Source organism: Pelobates fuscus, chromosome 6 (genome assembly GCF_036172605.1).
Source record: "Pelobates fuscus isolate aPelFus1 chromosome 6, aPelFus1.pri, whole genome shotgun sequence".
In the NCBI taxonomy this organism is placed as follows: Eukaryota; Metazoa; Chordata; class Amphibia; order Anura; family Pelobatidae; genus Pelobates; species Pelobates fuscus.
This window is the reverse complement of record NC_086322.1, coordinates 277,670,370-277,693,962: the sequence shown is the minus strand read 5'-3', so window position 1 is coordinate 277,693,962 and position 23,593 is coordinate 277,670,370. Positions and strand designations below refer to the sequence as shown.

The 23,593-nt window shown below is 38.0% G+C and overlaps 1 protein-coding gene across 1 annotated transcript; it reads left to right on the top strand.

The window, feature by feature from the left end:
- The first annotated feature begins 7,330 nt into the window (after window positions 1–7,330).
- Window positions 7,331–23,199, top strand: LOC134566172 (keratin, type I cytoskeletal 19-like). The gene is made up of 10 exons (XM_063425876.1): window positions 7,331–8,197; window positions 8,458–8,540; window positions 8,676–8,832; window positions 9,066–9,227; window positions 9,816–9,941; window positions 10,072–10,292; window positions 15,816–15,909; window positions 15,996–16,148; window positions 16,752–16,763; window positions 22,852–23,199. Exons 1-10 carry the CDS (start codon window positions 7,379–7,381, stop codon window positions 23,197–23,199), a joined length of 2,175 nt encoding a protein of 724 aa, XP_063281946.1. The 5' UTR covers window positions 7,331–7,378.
- Window positions 23,200–23,593: the final 394 nt, after the last annotated feature.

Genomic DNA, 23,593 nt, shown 5'->3' with positions numbered 1-23,593 from the left:
GGGAGAGAGGCTTACTATAATTTTTTCTTTTCATATTCCTTGATGTCATTTCATGCTAAGACTATCTATGCTGAGCTTACATATTTTTGTATTTTGCAATAAGCACAGCATTGGACATACACATATATTTCTCATTGGACTAATTAGCAAATACCATTGTAACACCACTAGCAACACGTGCTAATATCATTGATACTATAGGCATTATTGCTATTTGTATCACCTGGATACATTGTTTGTGATGATTTTTTGCTCCAACTCAGACAGAAATCTGACTTAGAAATATACACAGGATCGACCTTATACCAGGCCCATTTGGATGATTTTAATAAAGCCAGTCATGTGCACTGTTTAGTAGACCTGTTACATCAGGTATATGAATAGCCTTATAAGGCTAAGCTGTTTATGTATATAGTTAGTTTGTAAATAATTTAGGTTTCTGTTGCAATCATTTCTACCTCTATTTTCCTATTTTTCTATCTGGTCAGATTTAAAGGGAAAGATGCTTACTACAATTCTCCTCCTTATATCCCCTTCTTACCAGTCTATGCAAAGACCATCCATGCTGATTCAACACACCCTTTAACTCTGTATTAAGCACATCACTTGACAGACGTATATTTTTCCACATATATTGGTACTATCCTGCAATTACCATTACAACATCAGAAGTAACACATGCTAGTATTATCGATACAATTGGCATGATTACTTTGTATATTAATTTGATACACATACTGGTCTGTGATGATCTTTGCTGAAATCTGACTAATATTCATACAGAATATACCTTACACTGGATCTACTTTTTACCAACAATTAAGCCAGTCATGTATACTGTGTGGAAGACCTATCTCCTCTAATATAGGAATAGCCTTACAAGGATAATGAATTTATGTATATAGATATTTTGCTTATAAGTTAAGTTTTTGTTACAATTCTCTTCACCACATAGATCACACCATTACTTTAGATACTGGTATATTTCCATGGAGCCCTCTCCTTACTTAAGTGAGAAGATTTTGGCTTATTAGTTTTTCCTTTTTTTCCTACATTAGGGGTTAAGCCCTAACACACCCCTGGAGTGTCTCACTAGTGTATCACCTCTGTGACTGTGTTAACACTTAAGACACACGTTCCTGTCACGCTGTTGTCTGGGTGTGACACAGTCACAGAACCCTTTTTTGAAGTAAATATAGGAGTTGTTTGGTAGTCTTAATCATATATGTTGCTCTTACTATTCCAATATATATTGTCTGTGTGAATCATATAGTTACATACAATGAAAAAAGAGATTTGTGTCCATCAAGTTAAGCCTTTTTCACATCTATTTCCGCTGTTGAGCCAAAAGAAGACAAAACACAGTTTGAAGCACTTCCAACTTTGCAACAAACTAAGAAAACATTCCTTCTCAATCCCAGACTGGCAGTCAGATCTCTCATTAGATCATAAACTGTTCCACCACATATTACACATGATAACCCTGAATATAATGTTTTTGCAACAATTCACATAGATGCTTTTCCAAAAAAATGTACAGAATCTGATAAAACAACCTCTTCTTCTAAATCATGTTTCTTTCAGTCTAAATATGCTACTTTGTTCCTATCATAAATCTATATTATGAATATATTTCCAGGCAATGGTTCGTATTGACCCTAAATATATTTGTATAATTGTATCCTGTCCCCTCTAAAACACATTTTTTTCTAAGAAAAAAGTAATTAAATCGGGCTTTCTTCATAGTTAAAATCTTCCATTCCCCTTATTAATTTTGTAGGCTGTTTCTGCACTTTCTATTGCCATGATATCCTTCTTTAGAACAGGTGCTTAAAATTGCACAGAATATTCAAGGTGTGGTATTACTAGTTATTTACAAAGAGGCAAAACTATATTTTTTGTCCTAACAATTGGAAAGGAACTGTTATTTTCCAAATCTGCTTTTGTATAATGAAAGGTAACACAAGAGTCCACAAAGTTCTCAGCACTCCAATTCTACATATTTTGGCCTAAGGTCTAAATACCCTTAAAGTGATGCAATACCACAAAGAAGATAAAGACATTTCTGAAGTTTTTTCTGTGTTTTTACGCAAAGAAATGGTCTGATGCAAGCCTGAAATATAGTTGTTGTTACCTGCAGTTCAAAGCCTAATGACCTACAGATATCTCTACAATACATAATTCGGTAATAGCAATATCAAAATGTTCAAAGATTTAAAAAAATAAATGATCGATCAGCATTATATATGCAATTCCAAAATATATTTTGAGGTCTTTTGAAACTTAGGCCAAACATGGGTGGGCTTAGTTCAATTGACCATCCTTTAACAGTTTGATTACTTAGCCAGGAAAGTTGCCAGGGTTGTGGTGCTATAGTAGTTATGCTTGAAGTGTTTCTTAAATTTCTTTCCTTTCTATAAAATTGTTCATTAATATTTCCATAGAATAAAAGTCTGTAATATTGTGGGATTTTTTTTTCTCTCAGAAGACCAGCCTTCTGGGTGTCACCTAAATGGAAATTATTAGAAAAAATATGTCCTAAATTTTTTTCTTTAACAACAATATCCTATATATTTAACAGAGTAAATTGAGTTTAACCTTTATTTAATTCAGAATTATCTAATGAATTAGAAAAGACTGTTATTTTAAGGATTGCTGTTGAATTCAAAACATGTAATTAAGTCCATAGTTCTTTCAAGAATACACAAACTGGCCAAGTCTTTGTAATCAAGAGAAAAATTTATATTAGGCCTCAGTAATTATTGGAGCTTATTTCTAATAACATTATTAAAGATCTAACCATTTTGTTAGAAGACACAGAATAGGCACATACACCGTATAGTCTTTTTATATATTATTTGAAAAACTTAATATGTGGCTTCTGAATTCTATCAAGGTGTGCTATAACTTAATTTAACCTAGCACTAGACTTTTGCATGTCAAGAAAATTTGATTTGGCCAAACCATTTTTCATAAAAATAGATGATTTTATGGGACGATAAATTTTAGACTTATGGCAGCTTGGCTCGGCAGAATTTTGGGACCAACCAAAACCTCAATTTAGAACCAAATTTGATGAACTAAAAGGTCCCCAAAATGGGACAAGGAGGGTGCTGAAAAATATATACATAATATATTATACATTTTATAATTTTATAATTTTATAATACAAAAATTACAGTATGGAGAAACTAACTAGTACAAACTATAACCACCTGGGTGCTAATTCTCATTGGTATTCCCTCCAATACCAACATAAATAGCAATCAAAATAAGTAAGAGAAGGCACACCAGAATACACATTGAATACTCAATCAGGTTTAATAAACCAATATCAAGATTAAAGTACAAAAATATATAAAGTGATACAAAATAGGCAAAAAATAATAAACAACCAGGAGGTGCCGAAAAGTTGGGGGGTTAGTTTTGATTCCTGTTTCTGCCCTGATAGGCTTGTGAGAATTGTGGTAAATCTATTGTTTATTATTTTTTGCCTATTTTGTATCACTTTATATATTTTTTATATATTTTGTACTTTAATTCAATGTGTATTCTGGTGTGCATTCTCTTACTTATTATAATTTTATAATATAACATTATGTACATATTTTACAGTGCACTGCATTTTCACACCATTCACACAGATGAAATGAGGAAAAGTAACCAATAGTGGAAAAAAGAGAAGAAAGAGAAGCATAGTAAAACAAAATCTACATTTATATATTAACTAAATATATAATATATAAATATACTTAGTTATGCTTTGTCTCCTCCTTTTTTTTTTCATGTATTGGTCTCTTCTTGATCTGTAAATATTATTAATATTTAGTGACCATAGCCATCAATAATCTTTTTTTTCCCATCAATCATCAGTTTTTTTTGGTATCAGAGAGGAAATTCAGAATCATGAATTTAACATTTTCAGCCATTGTGTGTCTCATTCTGTTTGTGGTTCGGGTTCATTTCAGCTCGGAGTTCAGGAATTCAGCCGACAACCCAAAAGGCCCAAGTTCGGGTCAATTGTAGTGTGGACCTAAATGAATCTCAAGGTCTACCTAGTTCCTTTTATTTTAGAATGGAAAACAGCTTTGTGCATATGAACTTATTGTATGACATGTCCATCTGGTTTTCATGTTGTAAATCTTTTGAAAAATAAAATATGGAGATACAAAACAAGACATAAAAGACATTCAGTAGGACAAATGACAAAAAAAAAAACTTAGTTTGTGAAACCGTTCTTTTTTTATTTTAAATAGTTACAACTTGGGAGAGATGGACAATTGAATGTTGCCCACCATCACATGTATTACCTCCACACCTGAAGGCATTTGGTAGGTGTGGAAAATAGAATGTCATTCCAACCAATTAATTATTAAATAGACCCTGACAACCACCCATGGGTGGGGGCTGGGGCGACCTACTTTCCCCCCGTTTATCAATATTAAAACCCACACTGCTGCCCAATGATGTGGCTATGTTCACACAAGGTCCCCTCCCTTTTATAATTAGATCACCCACATGCCACCCAAAGGAGTTTAAGCATGCGTGGGATAGGCATAAGGCTATCCTAACTATAAGATAAGGCCAGAGACTAATGAAAGTATTTAGAAAATTGGGCAGACTAGATGGGCCGAATATTTCTTATCTGCTGTCACATTCTATGTTTCTATGTTTCTATGTCCCCCCTGACCAATATAAGAGCTCCCACTCGCTTGCCAGAGTCACTGTCCACCAATTGTCACTGTCCACCATCCACCTGATATCCATGGGTGACGGCACAGGGATGGGACTTGTGTCAGGTGCCCCTGGAGGTTTACAGGGTCCATCCCAGTATTTGCCTAGTTACTAGTTATAATTACATTGAAAAGCCTCTGGTTGCTCACTATTTAGTAGACATGTCCCTACTTGCAGCATGGCGTGAATAAAAAGCATAAGAGAGATGATACACTTCCCTTATACCAATACATTTTAACTATTTTATGTGGCAGCCGCTTAGCAAGTGCTGTTAAAAATGTTCAACAAAATCAGTTTTCACAACTGAATTGTGGCCAAAACAGGCTGGCACATTTTCCGAGCATTGGACATCCCGAACAAATTTTACAGTTTGGATCAATCGCTCCGTGCAGAAGTCTAATAAACATCTTTCATCATACTATTTATTTACCCTTGCGTACATGTGAGAAAAACATACAGAGGTTAAAATTTGATGAAACCTTAAATTTCAATAAAAAAAGTGTTTCTTTTAATTTTAATTTTGGGTTTGACATTACAGCTTTTAACTTATGTGTGCTGGTCAACACAGCTTTTTAAATAAAGCCCATTAAAGGCTACAATTGATTTGTCTTTGATGAAGTCACAGCAGGGGTGGAAAGGGTAATATTTGTTACACCAAGAAAGGTATTTCCTGTTACATCACGATACCAGAGAACAATGGTTTTGGACAACCAGCTTACCTTCTACCTCATCTATTCTATTAATTACTTTTCTTCAATGGATTTACTTTTGGCCAATTTCACAGGCGCTAACTTTCAGCCAATTCCTCTTGCTATACTAATTCTCATATTGTGATGTTTTATCAGACACTTACTCTATGTATTCCTATGAGTGCCCATCGGCTTCTATCTCTGGGGAAAGTTATTGATGTATTAATTAATTTAATTTTACCTGTTTATTTATACTAGGCAGTGTGTTTTTTGCATGCTCCACTGTTTTCTTCAGACAGACATGTGTTTTAAAGGACCACTATAGTCACCCAGACCACTTCAACTCAATGAAGTGGTCTGGGTGCCAGGTCCCCCCAGGTTTTAACCCTGCAACTGTAAACATAGAGAAACTGCTCTGTTTACATTGCAGGGTTAATCCAGTCTCTAGTGGCTGCCTTTCTGAAAGCCGCTAGAGGCGCTTCCGCGACGCTCAATACAAAAATCACATTGAACATGCAGAACGTCTATAGGAAAGCATTGATTAATGCTTTTCCATGGGCGGTTTGAATGCACATGTGCCTCTGGCATTGCATGCGCATTCGGTTCCACTTGGAAGCTGATGTCGGAGGGGGAGGAGAGGTCACCAGTGCCGAGGGAGCCCAGCGCTGGTTTAAGGTAAGTGGCTGAAAGGGTTTTAACCCCGTCAACCAAGCGGAAGGGGGGCCCTGAGGGTGGGGGGGACCTAAGGACTATATAGAGCCAGGAAAACGAGTTAGTTTTCCTGTAACTATAGTGGTCCTTTAAGTGATAAAGTAACTTGTAAAAGTGTCATTTGTTTGTTCCTATATATTTAGTATTGTGTTCCTCTATATGTTCCTCACGTGTTAGTCACATAATGAAAAGTAGTAGCATATTTATTATATAGATATATATCGTGTATTCACAGTGAGATTTCAAGATGAATTCAAAGCGAATTTCAGATTGTAGGTTTAAATAGCTGAATTGGAAAAATTCTCTAAATCTGCTATTCTTTCAGATTAGCTACTCTGGCCCTAATTTTCTCCTTGAATTTATCTTGAATTCTCACTCTAGTGAATAACTATGATAGACAGATATCTATTTCATATTTCCACTCCTTTTCTGCGTTAAACATGTTAACTTCTTTGGGATTTGTTTTTTTACTAAATAAACCTTGACATTCTCACATATACTAAACAAAAAATAAATAAATACAAATACAATATAATACTTTATTTAAACACATATAGTACAACCCATAGCTATATAGATAAGGACATCCAAACAATTGTGACAAAACAGGAGCGTTAATCTAATCGCTGTCTAATCTGACAACACTATAGATCAGGGTTCTCCAAACCTTGACCCTCCAGGTGTTGCTGATCTACAAATCCCATGATTATTTGAATAAAATAGATAGCCAGAGAGTCATAGGAGTTGTAGTTCAGAAACATCTGGAAGGCCAGAGTTTGAAGAGCCCTGCTATAGATTAACAGTAAGATAAAGTAAAATAAGCCATGGACGGACTTCGACTAGAAGTGCGCAACATATTATAAAACTAGTCAGTCATTAATATCTCTTTGATCATGAATTAGGGCAGGAGTTAATATTATAGGCAGGGTGTGTGAAGCTCTCCCTTCTGATGTACAGCATTGCAATAAACTACAGCTGCCTTATCCACCTTCCTATAAGATTCAAATTCTCGTATAATAGAAACTTTATTCAGCTGTTAAACTACAATAATAGTGATGATATATAATTTATTTAGCTTCTCTGAGAAGCCGGAAAAAATGCACATAAACATTGCTCGGTTTTGTACAACGCCTTGGGCTGTCAGTATAAAAAGAATGGATGTGTACAAGGAATCAATTGTGCATTAATAGTTGCTTCAGATACAGTGTTCTGTGCAACCGTCGGCATTTACCTTTTACTTCAACATGAAACATATCATGAAGCATTTCTCCTCTGCATCTGCTTGCCCAAAGAGTGATCACTCTTCAAAACATTCAAGTAGCTTATCCTCATCCCATCTTGGAGGATCCAGCTTCTCTCAACATGGAGGATTCCAAATGTCCACTGGAGGGTCTTCACACAAATCCCAGCATGGGGGATCCAATTTGTCCTACCATGGAGGTTCCACCATGACCCAGCATGGAGGGTCACTCCTCTCCTGCCATGGAGGCTCTCATTTATCCAACCATGGAAGTTCTCAAATGACTCACCATAGAGGGTCACATATGTCCCTCTATGGAGGCTCCCGAATGTCCCACCATGGAGGGTCTCATAAGTCCAATTTTGGAGGCTCAAACATGTCTAACCTTGGAGGCTGCCATATGTCCAAACATGGAAGTGCCCTTCAAGGCAGCTCTCATTTATCTGCTCATGGAGGCTCCTATCATGGAGGCTCCAGTAAGACCTCTTGTGGCACTCACAGTGTTCATGGTGGTTCAGGCAGTAAAGGGGTTTCCTTTTCTAAACATGCTTCCATCAGTCACGGGGGATCACATAGCAGCCATTTTAGCAGCTCTGGAGGCCATGGTGGTTGGAAGAAAAGTGGTCTGTTAAGCATCAATGAGAAAGAAACCATGCAATTTTTGAATGAACGACTATCTTCCTACCTAGATAAAGTGACCTCTCTTGAACAGGAAAATGCCCAGCTGGAGAGGAAGATATGTGAGTGGTATGCAAACAATGCACCCAGCTCATTACCCGACTCAAGCCAGTATCTCAGGATAATTTCTGATCTCCAGAATCAGGTAAGAACATATTATTTATTTCAACTTTAAAAGAGTTCCATTGTAGAAAATAAATTATATTAGGTGATCAAAGTTCCATGTATGCAATGAGTTTATGCGACTATATAGATTACCAGCAAGACCTAATGTAAAAATAGTCAATGTTCATTTATGCTTGCATTTTTTAGAATATGTATCATATGTTAGTTTGAATAATAATAAAATTAAAGTTCTGTAGAATAAGAAATGCTTTGAGTTCTACAGTAAGATATGTCTTCTAGATCTCAAGTGCCACCATGGATAATGCCAGGATTCTTCTCCAAATAGACAATGCCAGACTGGCTGCCGATGACTTCAAGAACAAGTAAGTATAATACCATACCAGAAGACCATTTCATCCCCTGTTGGCAATGCATAGATATTTTTGCATTTTCAGCTCCATGTTATAACCTGAACGGTATCAAATAGAATCTTGTATTTTTGTAATGTATTTCTGTAGGTTTGAAATGGAACGTCAGCTAAGTAATGGTACTGAGTCAGATGCCAATTGCTTGCGCAGAGTACTGGAAGGACTGAATCGGGAGAGAAGTGAACTAGAAATGGAAGTTCAAAACCTTCAGGAAGAACTTCAGCAGATGAAGAGAAACCATGAGGAGGTAGTGTACAGAAAGAGGTTCTACTTTAGACTAAAAATATGAAATTTTTTGTCACACTAACACTGCAAGTTGCCATATTTTATGCTTCCATTTGAGTCAAGGAATGTATTTCTTCTTTTTGGTGGAAAGGTTATCTAATTTAGCTAATTCATAGTAAGGACGTATCACACTATGTTTCAAACAATCCAGCTGCATACATTTTAACCTAATCTACTATACTCAACCCCATGCAGGAGGTGAACTGTCTCCGTGCACAGCTGGGAGCCAGAGTCAATGTTGAGTTAAATGCTGCCCCATCAATCGATCTGAACAGGGCATTATCCGAAATTCGAGACCAGTATGAAAATCTAATGGAAAATAACCTGAGAGAAACAGAAAACATGTTCATTCAGAGGGTATGTATACTTATTATTACTATTCAAAAATGTTTTATATGTTTCAGCAAATTATATAATATCTGAAAGTTATTTTACCTTGGATACCTTCTGTTTCTGTGCTTTATTTAGTAGTTTATTTAGTAGTTTGTGTGTGGGTCTAAGAAGCCTACCATACATTTCTATTAGTACTGTCCTAACAATATTCATTAAATGTTCTACTGGACACATGTCTGATAAGAAGAAGACCAATCATGAAGACAAGTGTGTTATGAAAAGCCTTGTGTTATCTTTTTGACATGTATGCCTGTTCTGGTCGAGACGTGGACCTTGAGAGAGTGGTGGAAAGTGATTGGATCAATGTGGTCATTGCAATAATTTATAGGTCTATGTGTAATAATAGTGAGGGGTGGTAATTCAATTATAGTGTAAAATCAATCTCCCTTTACAATGTGGTCAGCGGCTTCTTATAGCAGCCCATGATCAAGACAAGATCAAGACGAGATTCTGGTTGATAACAATGGTCTGCAATTATCTGATGTTACTGATGAATTTAACAGAATATATGCTTAACACTATTTGCATGCTGAATGTTTATTGTTCTCACAGAGTGAAGAACTGAACCGTCAGATTGGGTCTGGGGCCGAGCAGCTGCAATCTGTACAAACGGAGGTCATTGAACTGAAGCGTAACCTGCAGACCCTGGAGATTGAGCTACAGAGTCAGCTGAGCATGGTATGTTTACCCATAACTAATGTTATCTATGTTTCAAAGTTGGCATGGGATACCATTATTATAGTGTGATATGAAGAATTAGGATCTATTGTCAAACATCTATGAAAATATAATTTATGCTTCTTTAAAGACATCAGCTCTGGAATGCACCTTGGCAGAGACACAAGCAACCTATGGATCTCAGATTGCCCAGTTGCAAAATATGATCGACAGAGTAGAATCTAAATTGTCTCAAATCCGATCTGACCTGGAGCGACAGAACCATGAGTACAAGATCCTCATGGACCAGAAAACCCATTTGGAAATGGAAATTGCAACCTACAAGCGCCTTCTTGAAGGCCATGTCATTCAGTAAGTACATTAATTGTACCTCCATAATGGCAAAGGCCTCAGTGAGTGAAGTTGTCTCTTTTTTTTTTTACAGTAATATTGTAGAAAATAGAGGGTGCCTATTGTAGAATTATTAGAAAGTATTACTTTATTGTTGTTGTGTAAAAGCATTTAAAAACAGCAACACCAACCACACACAAATAATTACTTTATTTGCTTTGTTCTAGGGCTTCAGGAAATCACAATGCAGGCGGAAAACAGGGTAAGTAATAAAATACTGTTATAAATATGACTATAGCTGAATTGAAAAATTTTCCCGAATAGGTTATTTGGTCCCAAAGTTTGCAAAATGGATTTCAATTCATCACAAGTGCATATTTTCAGAATAAATCCCTCTAATCGCTACTAATAAAATCTGTAATATTACTACAGCTAACACTTTTTTTCTAACTTGAAAATCAAAGCACAGTTACTCAAAGAAAAGATAATTATTGGAGCAGATATTCAGACATCGAGGACAAATATTTCCAGATTACTTTTTAACACTATTTATATATGACTGGTTATTTAAGAGGACTAGAGATGTTTTTCTGCTAAGTACGTTTTGTACAAACCACTTGTGCGTCTAAATATATTGCTCTGATTTTACATTGTGTGTAGAGTAACAGTTTCTTTTAAATATGTTAAAAAGCATATTAGGCAGGCATGCTGTACACCAGGTGTGCTGAAAAGGTAGATCCCCAGTTGTTGTTGAACTACAACTCCCATGATGCCTTTAGAATGACAAACTATCATGGAAGCTGTAGTTTTTAAGCATCTGGGGATCTTCCTTATGGGCGCCCCTGCCGTAGACTTTCAGTAAGTAACCCTCTTTGATTCTCCCCCCCCCCTCCCCCAACTCAGTAAGTTGATTCTCGAGTCAAAAGACCTTACTACCAAATAAATGCCTCTTAGATAGTTTTTGGGGAGCTAACATGGAAGGGAAGTGAGGGAAACTGATCTGAAATATTATCGCTACCATTATCACTTTAACAATACCCTGTCTGTAGACCTATGTGATATTATAGGATTACATAAAACACTAGAGCAGGGGTCGGCAACTGTCGACACTCCAGATTTTGTTGACTACATATCCCATAATGCATTGACAGCTATAGTTCTGGGAGACCATCAGGGGTGATGTAGTCCATGACATCTGGAGTGCCAAAGGTTGCCTACATTACTCAGCTTAAAACATTAGTAGGGTTATTTACTAAAGTGAGAAATGTTGAGAGTTCAAAGTGAATTGTAAGTCAATTAAAAATTTAAAGCCAAAAGAGCTGCAGTGGAAGCACAGTTGACTTGAAGAATGTTTCCAGTTCGGCCCCATGAGGTCGTACATTGGAAATGTACTTTAAATTCCCAACAAATCTCACTTTTATTTCTAATCACTGTCAGGGTTATCTTCTAAAGTTAAAATTCAAAGTGAATTCAAAGTGAATTTCACATTAAAGTTCAAACTGATAAAATCAGATATTATGGTCAATAAATTTGAAATTCACTTTTAATTAACTAAGAATTATCACTTTCATAAATAGCCATGTGAGTAACTCTGCTTAAAACAACACTATAGGGTCAGAAACAAACATTCATTCTTAACCCTATAGTGATCTTAGCCGTATTAGTCAAGTGATGCAGATGTAAAATCTGACCCCATAGTGTTAAAAACACCATTTAGCTCCCCTATTTGCTCCCCCCCCCCTCCCCGGCTCCAGTTTCTCCCTTAAATATAGTAAACTGTTACCTTTATTCCAGTCTGCTGCTGCTGGCTCTGCCAATGATCTGCCTGCTTGTCTAACATCATCAGAAGTGTTGTTCAAAGCCAATGCTTTCCAAGGAAAGCACTGGATTGGCTGAGAGTGTCAAGGAGGCCGATCAGGGACAGAGCCAGCACATGCCAAACACAGCCCTGGCCAATCAGCATCTCCTCAAAGAAATGCATTGAATGAGGAGGAAGCACATCTAGTAGCCATATGAGGAGTGGCCAGTGGAGGTATCCCTAGGCTGTAATGTAAACAATGCATTTTACTGCGAAAAGCCTGAATGGAATGATTCTACTCACCAAAACAAATACAATACGCTGTGGTTGTTATAGTCACTATAGTGTCCCTTTAATAATATAACAATGTCTTTACTTTCAAGGATCTCATGTTACAATGGCTCATCACAGCACTGAACATGATAAGTGTTAAAACAGAGAAACAAAACTATTGGAGATAATAAAGAAAAAAGAAGACAAATGTTTATTCTACAATTTTCCATATCTTCAATTGGAATGTCCACTGCTTTATCTATGCTTAAACAAACTATGCTTGCATCTCCTTAAAAAAAACAAAACTTTAAGAACGATATAACGTAAGTGAATAATTCAATGGTTTGTGGGAACAATATGTACTGTATACTTCACTGAAGTATTCTCACCAATTCCAATCCTTCCGGTACCTTCATGAGATCTTTGTAGATAACACACAAGCTCAGCTTCTATTATATATATAGATAAATTAGTTTAAAACTATACTTTAATCTAGTGAAACTATCATCAATGTAGTTTCAAATGTGGTTTTAAAATATGTCTGGGTTTAGCGAGAAAGTTATGACATTTAATTTTTTCAAACATTTTAAACTAAGGTTTCTTTAAGTTACTGATATATATATACGGGAAATAGTGGGTCAGATAAATTTACTATGCTAAGAAAATCCAGCCCAATGAAAATTGAACTTTCTTCGGCTGAAATTAGTATAAAATTAGTACATATATTTAATGAGTACCATATCAAAACAGATCAGAGGAGGTCCTAATAAACTAGAAGTATATGATTGCATTTGAAGTAACTACTAAATAAATACTAAATGTATATTCTTATTAACAATACAGGTCTAGATTATTTTAAGAGAGTAGCGATTTATTCGGCTACCGAATAACATTTGCTCCATTGAAGTCTATGTCAAAATTGTTATTATAATCTAGCCCATAATGTGAAATTTCTGAAGGCAGATACTTTAAACAATAGTATCACCAACAGCCTCTTAATGTCAAAAACATGGTGATTTTTAAGATGACTTTTTGTTTCATTGACCAGGGAAGGTATTCTACTTCAATATATAAGAGACAGATTTAACTTAAATTTCAGTGTTTCTGTGTGCCTATAGGCATATATTTGCATTACATGCTTTTATTTTTTCACGGTTGAAATTTAAGAAAAAATTCTAAACACATTGAATGCATTAGTATAGCAATGTAACATTGTATCCCACTGAATATTACCATTAAGAATTTCAGAATTTGAGATTGACCAGAGAATCATTAAGTGTTCTCATTTTAACGATTTATGGTTCTGTATATCACAGATAAAGGTGGATTTTGGACTGTTTTGTCAAGCAACTGCAATTTCTTATTTATTTTATATTTAATCTATTTCTGTACTGCATGGAACATTCTCATAAATAATAAATAAACAAAACAAAAAATTTTAAAACGTTTGATGTGCATTTTTAATAATCATTTGCAAGAGTGGAGATATTAGAACGATTACTATAAAGCATTATGTGAATCTTACATGTATTATGCTGATCTTACAGTATTTACACTCTATGAAATAATGATAATAGTCATAATTAGAGATGTCCCGAACAGTTCGCCAGGAACTATTCGCTGGCGAACATAGCTTGTTCGCGTTCGCCACGGCGGGTGAACACATGCAATGTTTGGTCCGCCCCCTATTCGTCATCATTGAGTAAACTTTGACCCTGTACCTCACAGTCAGCAGACACATTCCAGCCCTCCCTCCCAGAATGTGTCTGCTTACTGTGAGGTACAGGGTCAAAGTTTACTCCGTACGTACTCCGTACGCCAACGCGAACAAGCTATGTTCGCTGGCGAATAGTTCCTGGTGAACTGTTCGGGACATCTCTAGTCATAATGTTTACTTATGACTGATCCTCAGCTGCAGAGATTTGATGGTAAATGTGAGATCATGTTATTAATAGAACATAAGGAATGACGTTCTCGATGTTACTGAAACCAAACATTCTAATATTTCTATTATAAAAAGATTTAAGGGAGAAAGCTATAATTATGATAGTTAACATTATCCAAACATCATTATCCAAATATCTAAACAAAGATGACACAACATCACAACCGTCCATTATAACGTTACGGGTGTTTCAGTTTGTTCTTAAAATAACCAACCACTTAAATATCCTAGAACACTTGTAACACTTATATTGTCATCAAATTTAGCACATTATCCCAGACATGTATGCACCACTTTTACACGTAGAAAAACTTATAGACACATATATGTCAGTTATCATTATCTCATTTACTATCCTCCTGTAACATTAATGTCTTCTTATCACATTGTGAAAATACGGCCCAACCGTCTCTGACCCTGATGGTGGACCAGTTCAGGTCCAATATCACCCATGGGATTCTTTGCACCAGCCCGTTCTTTTCCCACTAGCGAATGCAGCGTCTCTGCTCGCTGATGATTCAGTTAGAAGTGATACATTCCTGGCGTCTCTGTTAACGAAGGCATAACTGTTCGGATCTTGTATTGTCTGAGGGAACTTCTACCCTGAGGGCTAGGACTCTGGTATTGAGTTAATAATCCCTTGGCCAAGCAGGATACAACGCAAAGTTGTTCCAGGTATTACAGGATATTCTATCTAACTAAAAACTGAGCGATCGCACTATAGCAGAATGTAGATAGTTACAACACAGAAAGGGACAAGAAGGCTTCTTCCTGATGTAAAAGTGAATTCCAATGAACTGGTTTATTGTATGGGCACACAGATTTCCTTCATTTACAGGCATAACATTTGTTTGCATAATAGAGGGAGGAGTATGCATGTTCAGTATTACAGTGGGAAAATGGTCAGAGCCAGCTCTTGCATCACCATGGGTCTCCTTGACCATCTTACTTTAAGTTTACAATAGACAGGATGTGACACTGTTCACTCAGTCCCACCACTCGAATGGACAAAAGGAAAATAGGGCAAAAAGACCATTTGTCACACACATGTATGTCATGTCAGACAGCCAAATTACCTATATGGAGGGGTTGTCAGTATTTTGTGTGCAAAATGCAATATGCTGATGTTCATCTCTTGATTGCTACGCATTTAATTGGGCAGACTAGATGGGCCGAATGGTTCTTATCTGCCATCACATTCTATGTTTCTATGTATTTAGCTCTTTGCTAGCATGGAACCCATTCTTGCCTCAATAAATCTTCTACCTGGACTATTTCTTCCCATGACTGTATCTATAAGGATGTATTAGGAATACTGACTGTTGTCGAAAGTAGTTTCAGGCTATGATTTAGAAGCAGGACGGATGCAAGGTGCTGAGGAAACTTCATAATATATACAGAAAAACAAAAACAACATCATATAATTATATTTATGGGCTATAATAATATACATCAGAAACTGAAGGAATTGACATGTGCAGCAGAATGCATGACCCCATTTCATCTGGTCATTCTCTGTCTTTTTTAGACAGGTCACAGCTTTAAAAATAATCCCCCTATATCATCAACCATATGGCACAAGAACAGACAGAGGTCATGACCCATTAGAAGGAAACAGAAGGGTAAGATCTACCAGTTCAAGATCCAAACCACCAGTAAGGAAGACATTAATCTGGTACTTCAATTGTCCTCTAAACCTTTGTCTCAGGAACACTATAGAGTATTGTCTAAAGCGTTACCTACAGCTGGCACTGACACATTTAACAGAGGTGCAACTATTAAACATGAAGAGAATTTTGAACTTGAATATTTTAAGAGATTAATGGGAAAACAAAGAAAAACATCCTTTAAATTTGAAAAAGTACCTAAAATCCTAAAACGACACACCTCTCCATTAAAATGTTTGTACAACTAGTACGTTTGGATGGTGAACAAATCCTTGCAGTTAAGCCTAATCGACATACGAATTTAACAGAAATGGAAAGAACGGCTCTCAAGGATTTGGGCAATGACAACAGTATAACGATCAGACCAGCAGATACTGGGGGAGCTATAATGATAAAAGATTACAACAAATACAGAATGAAAATATTACAGCACCCCTCTGATACTACTACTACTTACCAAACATTACAAGATAATGGAAAAATTACAAGCATTGGTCAAACAAGGCTTAATGGCAGGATTGCTTAATTAATACGCGGCAATATTTTTGATAAATGAGAATTCCAATGTTATATACACTACTGAAGAACTACAAAGATCATGTTAACCCCCATGGGAGACTGAAAATAAAAATGCATTGATTTTTATTTTAAACAGTCTATAGGTGACATACCTACGTGTTTGAGGGATACAAGACTTTTTGTCCAAAATTAAGACTTTAAGCTTACCCAACTCTCCTATGAATTTTGCTACTGTAGATGTGAAGTATCTTTTTTTGTAATTTTTTTTATTTTTGCAGTGCAGAAGAATGGTACAGACCAGCTTGAGGTGCCCCAATAGCAATCCTCAGGCATGCCATCACGGATTACATGCGGGGTAAATGAATAACATGCACACTTTTATAGTATAAACAGGCATGACGTTGTGTCATTAGAGCATTATCATAACAGTAAGCAGGAGGTAAACAGGCTATGCAAATTGACATCAGATAAATATATAATAGCATGAATAAGCCTACGATAAGCAAAACCATCCTGTCTAGATAGTGGAGGGAGACAAGTGTATGGTGTATCCTGTGAGAAGTTGTGTAGTACAGAGTAAGAGAGTGTAGGATATCAGGCCTAGTGTGCTGGCAAAGTAAGGCAATATACGTATCGAGTTAAGATCACTAGACAAGTTGCGAAGATATGCCGTCCGATCCAGCGCCATCTGCAACAGAGCTTGGTAATAGATTCCAGCATGGTGAAGGTGGTCGTCGGCTGTGGGGAACCAAGCTAGTTCCTCTAGCTAATACTCCGGACAGTCATCTGATGACCCTACGGGGCTCGCTTCTTGCTAGTGGACTCAGACCGCATTGGGGAGCAGTGTAGCGATGTGGAGGCGGGGCGCCCCTCCAGCTTCGGTATTGCGGGAGAGCCGGTACCTTTATACCACGAACCTGGAGTCCTGTGAGGTCCAGGGTCTTCCCGTTAGGGATGGTGCGGTGGGCGCTGTTTTTTGTCAGTGTGGGATTTCATTCTTAGCCCTCCGTGTGTGTGGCCGGTACTTGTGGGTTGAAACCCTCTTTGCACTCAGCCCAGGTGAGCAGCGTGTGCTGGTTGTGGAAGCTTGGGACAAGTTTGTGCCTTTGAGAGGTTTCCCAATCCTCCTAATGCTGCCATCTTGTGCTCCCATAGGTAGCAGTTGCCGCCATCTTGGTTTCCTCCTCTCCCGGTCAGCTCAGGAGTAGTACAGGGTCCTCTGGGATGGGTTAGGCTGTGGCAGCTCTGGGCGATGGGGACTGGGATAACCCCCACCGGTCCACAGAGGGGGGGGGGGATGGGTTAGGAGAGTCATACTCAGACAGGTCTTGAGACTGTAGGAGGAAAGCGGACGTCTTTCCCCCATGCTCTCTTTGGTAGGCCACACCTTGCTGTTGCGGTTCCCGGGCACTCAGAACATTGACTCCGGTGTCAAAAGTAACAAGTAAGTTATCTCTGCTTGTAGGGCTCCGTAAGTACCGTTTTCCAACACCTCGGCCTGAAAAATCACCGGGTTTGTCGATTTGAAACAGGAGCTCATGTAAGACACGTCTAGCTAGCTTGCTGGTCAGGCTCTGCCCCCGATGTGAAGTATCTTTTAATGGTAATTCCACATAAATCAAGTATTTAGGCCATGCGGATGTTTTCTTCGGAGAGTGATACTTACACTGGTCCACCGACAGTATTGAATTTTTGTTGGAATGTTTAGAGTTTATTTTATTCAACGATTAATTTTTGAAAAGAACTTCTATAAACAACAGACCGGGAAAGTGATGGCATCAGACATGGCACTATATTACATCATGTTACATGCAGCAGCAGAACTACTGCCGATGCAGCCGATGCAGCACACCGGGGCCCGCATACTGTGTGGGCCCATCGGGTGTCCCAAGCACTTAGGGCCACTTAATGGGTACTGCTGAACAGGGGCCCGGCAAGGTGCCATGTCCTTTTAAGAGGACGACCATTCCCCTATAATATCAGCAGCCTGGGACTAATGGACAGTCTGTGATAGTGATAGTAGAAGCTTGCTGTAGCCCCAGATTGTGCCAAAGTGGTAATGTATGTTATTATTTAGAGCACTCTCACCTACTGTTTTATATTTATAGAGAGCGCAGTGCTCCACGTGGGAGGGAAAGAGGCACAGGCAGCAGGGAACAGAGACAGAAGGAATGAGCTGCTGCTGAAGGATCCACACACATAAGGTTCAGCCAGCAGCACCCCAAGAAAGCCACCCTCGTGCAGGAAAAAGGAATGCTAACAGGAGGGTGGCTGCAGATATAAAAATTATAACACAAATGTATCAGTGTGTCAAGGTGTGTGTATGTGCCAGTGTGTGTATCTGAGTGTGTGTCTGTGTAAGTGCCTGTGTGTGTGTCTGTGTGCCAGTGTGTATCTGTGTGTAAGTGTATGTACGTGTCTGTGTGTGTATCGTATGTGTCTATGTGTCAATGTGTTTCTGTGTGTGTTAATGTGTATGTATATATGTGTAAGTATTTATGTGATATTGTATGTGCATACATCCCAGCAGTCAAACACTAACACAACATGTAAACACCCCCCTGCAATCACACAAACATTACATACAAACACACTCCTGCATTCAAACTCCCAAACTATATACAAATACACCCCCTCACTCAAACACCAATACTACACACTAATGTAAATCCACATATAAAAGTCAACACTACATCTAAAAACACCAATGCACTTAAAAGTAAACATTACATAAAAACACACAATGTTAAAACACTAAAATGATATGCAAAAACCATCAATACACACAAAAGCACATGTGTATTAAAAAGCCAATACTATATACAAACACAGCCATGCATGCAAATGCAAACACTACACACAACTGCATTCTAATGGAAACAGTATATACAATTACACCCCTACATGCACACACATACTCTATGCAAAAAACATGGTAATATTCAAATGCACAAACACTACTCACAAATGCTAGATCCCCAGCTGGCAAAGCATTGTGGGATTCGCATGACAGATGAGGATCTATCTTTTCGCAACTATTGTGCTAGAGGGGTCCCAAAATATTTTTTTGCACCAGCACCCTTTCTACATTAGCTCTGCCACTGGTTACATGTAAACCCACAAAAGATCCAAAATTCTAACCCAATACGGGTCTCAATTGTTTTCATACCACAGGTTTGGGGGTGATATATTTATAATCTGGTCTCAATCTTCAGTTGAATTTATCAAGATGATTGAAGGATTGAATCAAGGGGATCTCCTAGTCCATTCAGTCTATATGATCATGATGAAAGAATTCAGTTTCTCGATGTGGAGGTGTACAAGACTGACAATAGAATTGGTTTTACTTTGTACAAGAAGCCTGTGCATAGTTTCCATCATCTGGCTTTAAAAAAATCCTTACCTATCTCTCTGTTTTTTTAGGAATTAAAAAATAAATCAGACAAGGCCAATCAAGAAATAAATTGAGATTATGAAATTGTCCTTCCTCAATATGGGTAAGCAGGTCTTGCTCAAATCATTGAAATGGGCTTGTGAGATTTTCTATGAGGCAACTGTGTTATACTTGAGCTGAACTGTCAAATTACTAATCCAATTAAATAATTCTGCATTTTACAGTATACCTAGAATTATTAAGAAATGGTGGGAACTGTTTTCTACCAATCAAACTCTCAGCTCCATCTTCTTCTCACAAACCAGAATAGCAATTCTATTTCCCAAATTGATGGAGAAAAGAGGATGTTTAAAGTGTTGATGTGTAACTTGCAAACATATGCTCACTGGTACCACATTTGCACATCCCCATTTGGGCAAAATACTTTCCTTCAAACATTACATAACTTGCCAGACAGACAATATGATTTATCTGATCTCATGCTCATGTGGACTTCATTATGTGGGAAAAACTGATTTAACTTTGAGGGACAGGATAAGAGACCATAGGTCACCTATCATGATAGCCTTCAGAGAAGACAAAATAGATAAACCTGTTACCAAACATTTCTTTGAGTTCCAGTATAGACTCTCCACACTCAAGTGTATTGCTGTTCATGTTATCCCTCCCTTCGTCAGAGGTGGAGATTACTCAAGGTTGCTACTTCAATAGGAAACATTTTGCATTAGGAATTTAGAGACTATTCATCCCAGAGGACTGAATGAGAATATACCATTGAATGCATTTTGAATGCACGCTAAGTTTTTTTTTTTTTTTGTTCTGATTAATTATTCTGGATATTCATCCATTTATTTTCTTAGGATATGATTGGTTGCTGCTTTATAGGTTTTGTTGAATCAGAAGGTATTTTGTTTCTAGCCTAAATTGCATATTTGGCTTTAAGACTTAGTATCATGTTTTTTCATAATTTATCATGTGATGTTTTTTTTATGGTGGTTCCTTGCTATGCCCCAGTATTTGGGGTGTCTTCACGTTTCACATGTTTCCTTACATACATACACTTTGGTCTGTGAGATTACTTCACTTTTGTATGGACAATTTTTACATACCCACTTCTTATTTCTCTAACCCCACTCCCACTTACACTTGATTTGGTCACAGCCGCACTTATTGCCACCGACACTTACCCCACTTGCCAAGTCTCAATTTTCAATGGATGTATGGCACAAGTAGGCACATAAGTTACTCTGCCCCTTCCCACAACTGACAGTGGTACCACTACCTAGACTGAAATACTATACACCCAATTTACCATTAGGTCACTGGATAAGTGCTAACATCACAAGGGTGTTACAGGTGGTGGGACTAGAGGGAGCTAAATCATTCCCTGATTTAAAAAAAACTGTTATAACCTTCCTACTAGAGAAGTTTTTACTTATATGCTGATGGCATCCAGACCTCCCTCTTTTTCCCTGACCTCTCTCTTTTCCTCTGACATCTAGATGCTAATTCTCCATCTCTAATTGGATAACTATTCCTCATTTTCTGAAACCTAAACTTTCAAAAATCCACCACCTTGCTCATCCTTATTTGCTAGTATCCCTTCTAGCATTACGTCTACCCTATAGGCTTGCTACTTCAACATCCTTGTGACTTGGATCTCTCTTTCCTTCCTCAGCGGAGGGACCGGCGATGGTGGAGGCTGGGACTATCCAACACAAGGCATCGGCTGAACTGCCCACAAAATAACCTACTCACAGCCAGACTGCAACAATCCTAAACATAATGGGCACACTGTATGTCATGTCTAGGCTGTTTAACTTCTACTGAGGTCCTCTATTGCATGTACCCCATCTTCATTTTTTTTCTCCTTGGTTAATATATCATGTACAATATATTCAGTTCTATGTTATACCTTACCTAGCCTTCTCTTAGTTACTCAGAAATAGGCCTGTGCTCCTGCTGTCTACACTTAAAAAACAGTGCAGTATCCGCGGTGCTCTCCCACAAAAATAAAACAAAAAGAAAATAAATCCTACTCCAACTTGGAGACTTACTAAACAGCAGTATCACTAACTATTCAACAGACCAGCTAATCTGATTCCCAGATTTAAACAACATGAAATACAGCACTTTAACCCGTTAACGCCGTTACGGCGTGCTATGCCGTCCTGTCGTTAATGGGCTTAAACGCTGCGGCGTTTAAGCCCACCTATGTTTCCCCGATCCCTCCCAAACTGCAGATCACGGTGGGGGGACCTGCCTGGCAACCCAGGCAGGTCACCTGTGGCCAATCCGTAGTGATCTGCAGTTTGTGATCGCAGTCACAGCCAGTCACTGCGATCACTGTTACAATGTGTCAGCCAATGATTTTAAATCACTGGCTGACACATTGTCTCTGCCCCTCTCCTCACCTCACTTCGATCTGAGAGAGAGAGGCAGAGAGATCCTTGCTGGAGAGCCTGGTAGGAGAGAGAATTGTTAAAAATAAAGAAAAAGTTAAAAATATATATTTGTTTAACCCTTCCAGTGCTGGTCACAGCATTTAACACTGTGATCAGCCTGTTTAGGGATTTTAGTACATTTGTACTATTATTATTATTTTTTTTTTAGGGTCAAAAAATATTTTGTAATTTTTTTTTTTGACCCTTTGTCAACCCAAATCTCCCTTAACCCTTTCCCCGCTGCCGTGATCACTGTACTGTACAGTATCGCTACTGTACAGTATTGTACCAGTGATCACTGTGATCAGAGGGCTCTCTGATCAGGCTGACTTTTTTGGGGGGTTATTTTTATTAAAAAAACAAAAAATAAAATAAAAATTAATCCTTTCTGTACTGGTCACAGCAGCCTAAACTGCGATCAGTACATTTATTTATTTTTTTGTGGGTTTTTGAGGGTGGGTAGTAGTGTGTTAGGCAGGTAGGAATTTTGTAATTTTCCCCTTAGAATTTTGTAATTAATTATTGAGTAGTTCCCCCTAGAATGGCACGTCGCTACTCGGCCGAGGAGGCATACACCATTCTGGCAGTGATAGTGATACTCTGCAAGACAGTGACACTATCACTGCCTCTGACATTGAGACTAAGACTGACTCCTCTAGTGATGGGGCCCCACCACCACCAACAAGAGGATGCTCAGCAAGCCCAATGCCAGCTGGAGACTGGGTGCCCCCAAACCTGATGGCCCCAGATATTCCACCATTTACGGCGACCCCTGGCATCACTGTTATGGTGGATGCTTGGGAGCCCCTAAAATATTTTGATTTGTTCATGTCAGAGGAAGTATTTCAGTTATTGGTTGAGCAAACCAATTTATTTGCCAACCAATAACTGACTGCGAATCCGGGGTCACATTACAATCGGCGTAATATGTGGCACCCCACGGATCTCGCAGAAAAGCGCAAATTTTGGGCCCTAACTCTAGTTAATGGCATTGTCAAAAAGCCGAGTATCAGGTCCTACTGGTACAAGCACCCCATCGTGGTTATCCCTCTTTTCCCTGGGGTTATGAAGAGGGATCGCTATGAGCAGCTGCTGCGTTTCCTCCACTTCAACGACAACACACTGTGCCCCCCCAAGAAATGACCCATTGTTTGACAGGCTGTACAAAATTCGGCCCCTAATTGAACTCCTGTCAGACAAATTCTCCCAAAATTATGTCCCTGAAGAAAATATTTGTATACATGAGTCCTTAATGAAATTTAAGGGTAGATTACTTTTTAAA

Bases quoted from the DNA above. Each gene is read 5' to 3' on its own strand.
- LOC134566172 (XM_063425876.1), top strand. From the start codon at position 7,379: ATGAAACATATCATGAAGCATTTCTCCTCTGCATCTGCTTGCCCAAAG. The intron at 9,942-10,071 runs GTATGTTTACCC...GCTTCTTTAAAG, and splicing joins TACAGAGTCAGCTGAGCATG to ACATCAGCTCTGGAATGCAC. The intron at 15,910-15,995 runs GTAAGATCTACC...CCTTTGTCTCAG, and splicing joins CATTAGAAGGAAACAGAAGG to GAACACTATAGAGTATTGTC.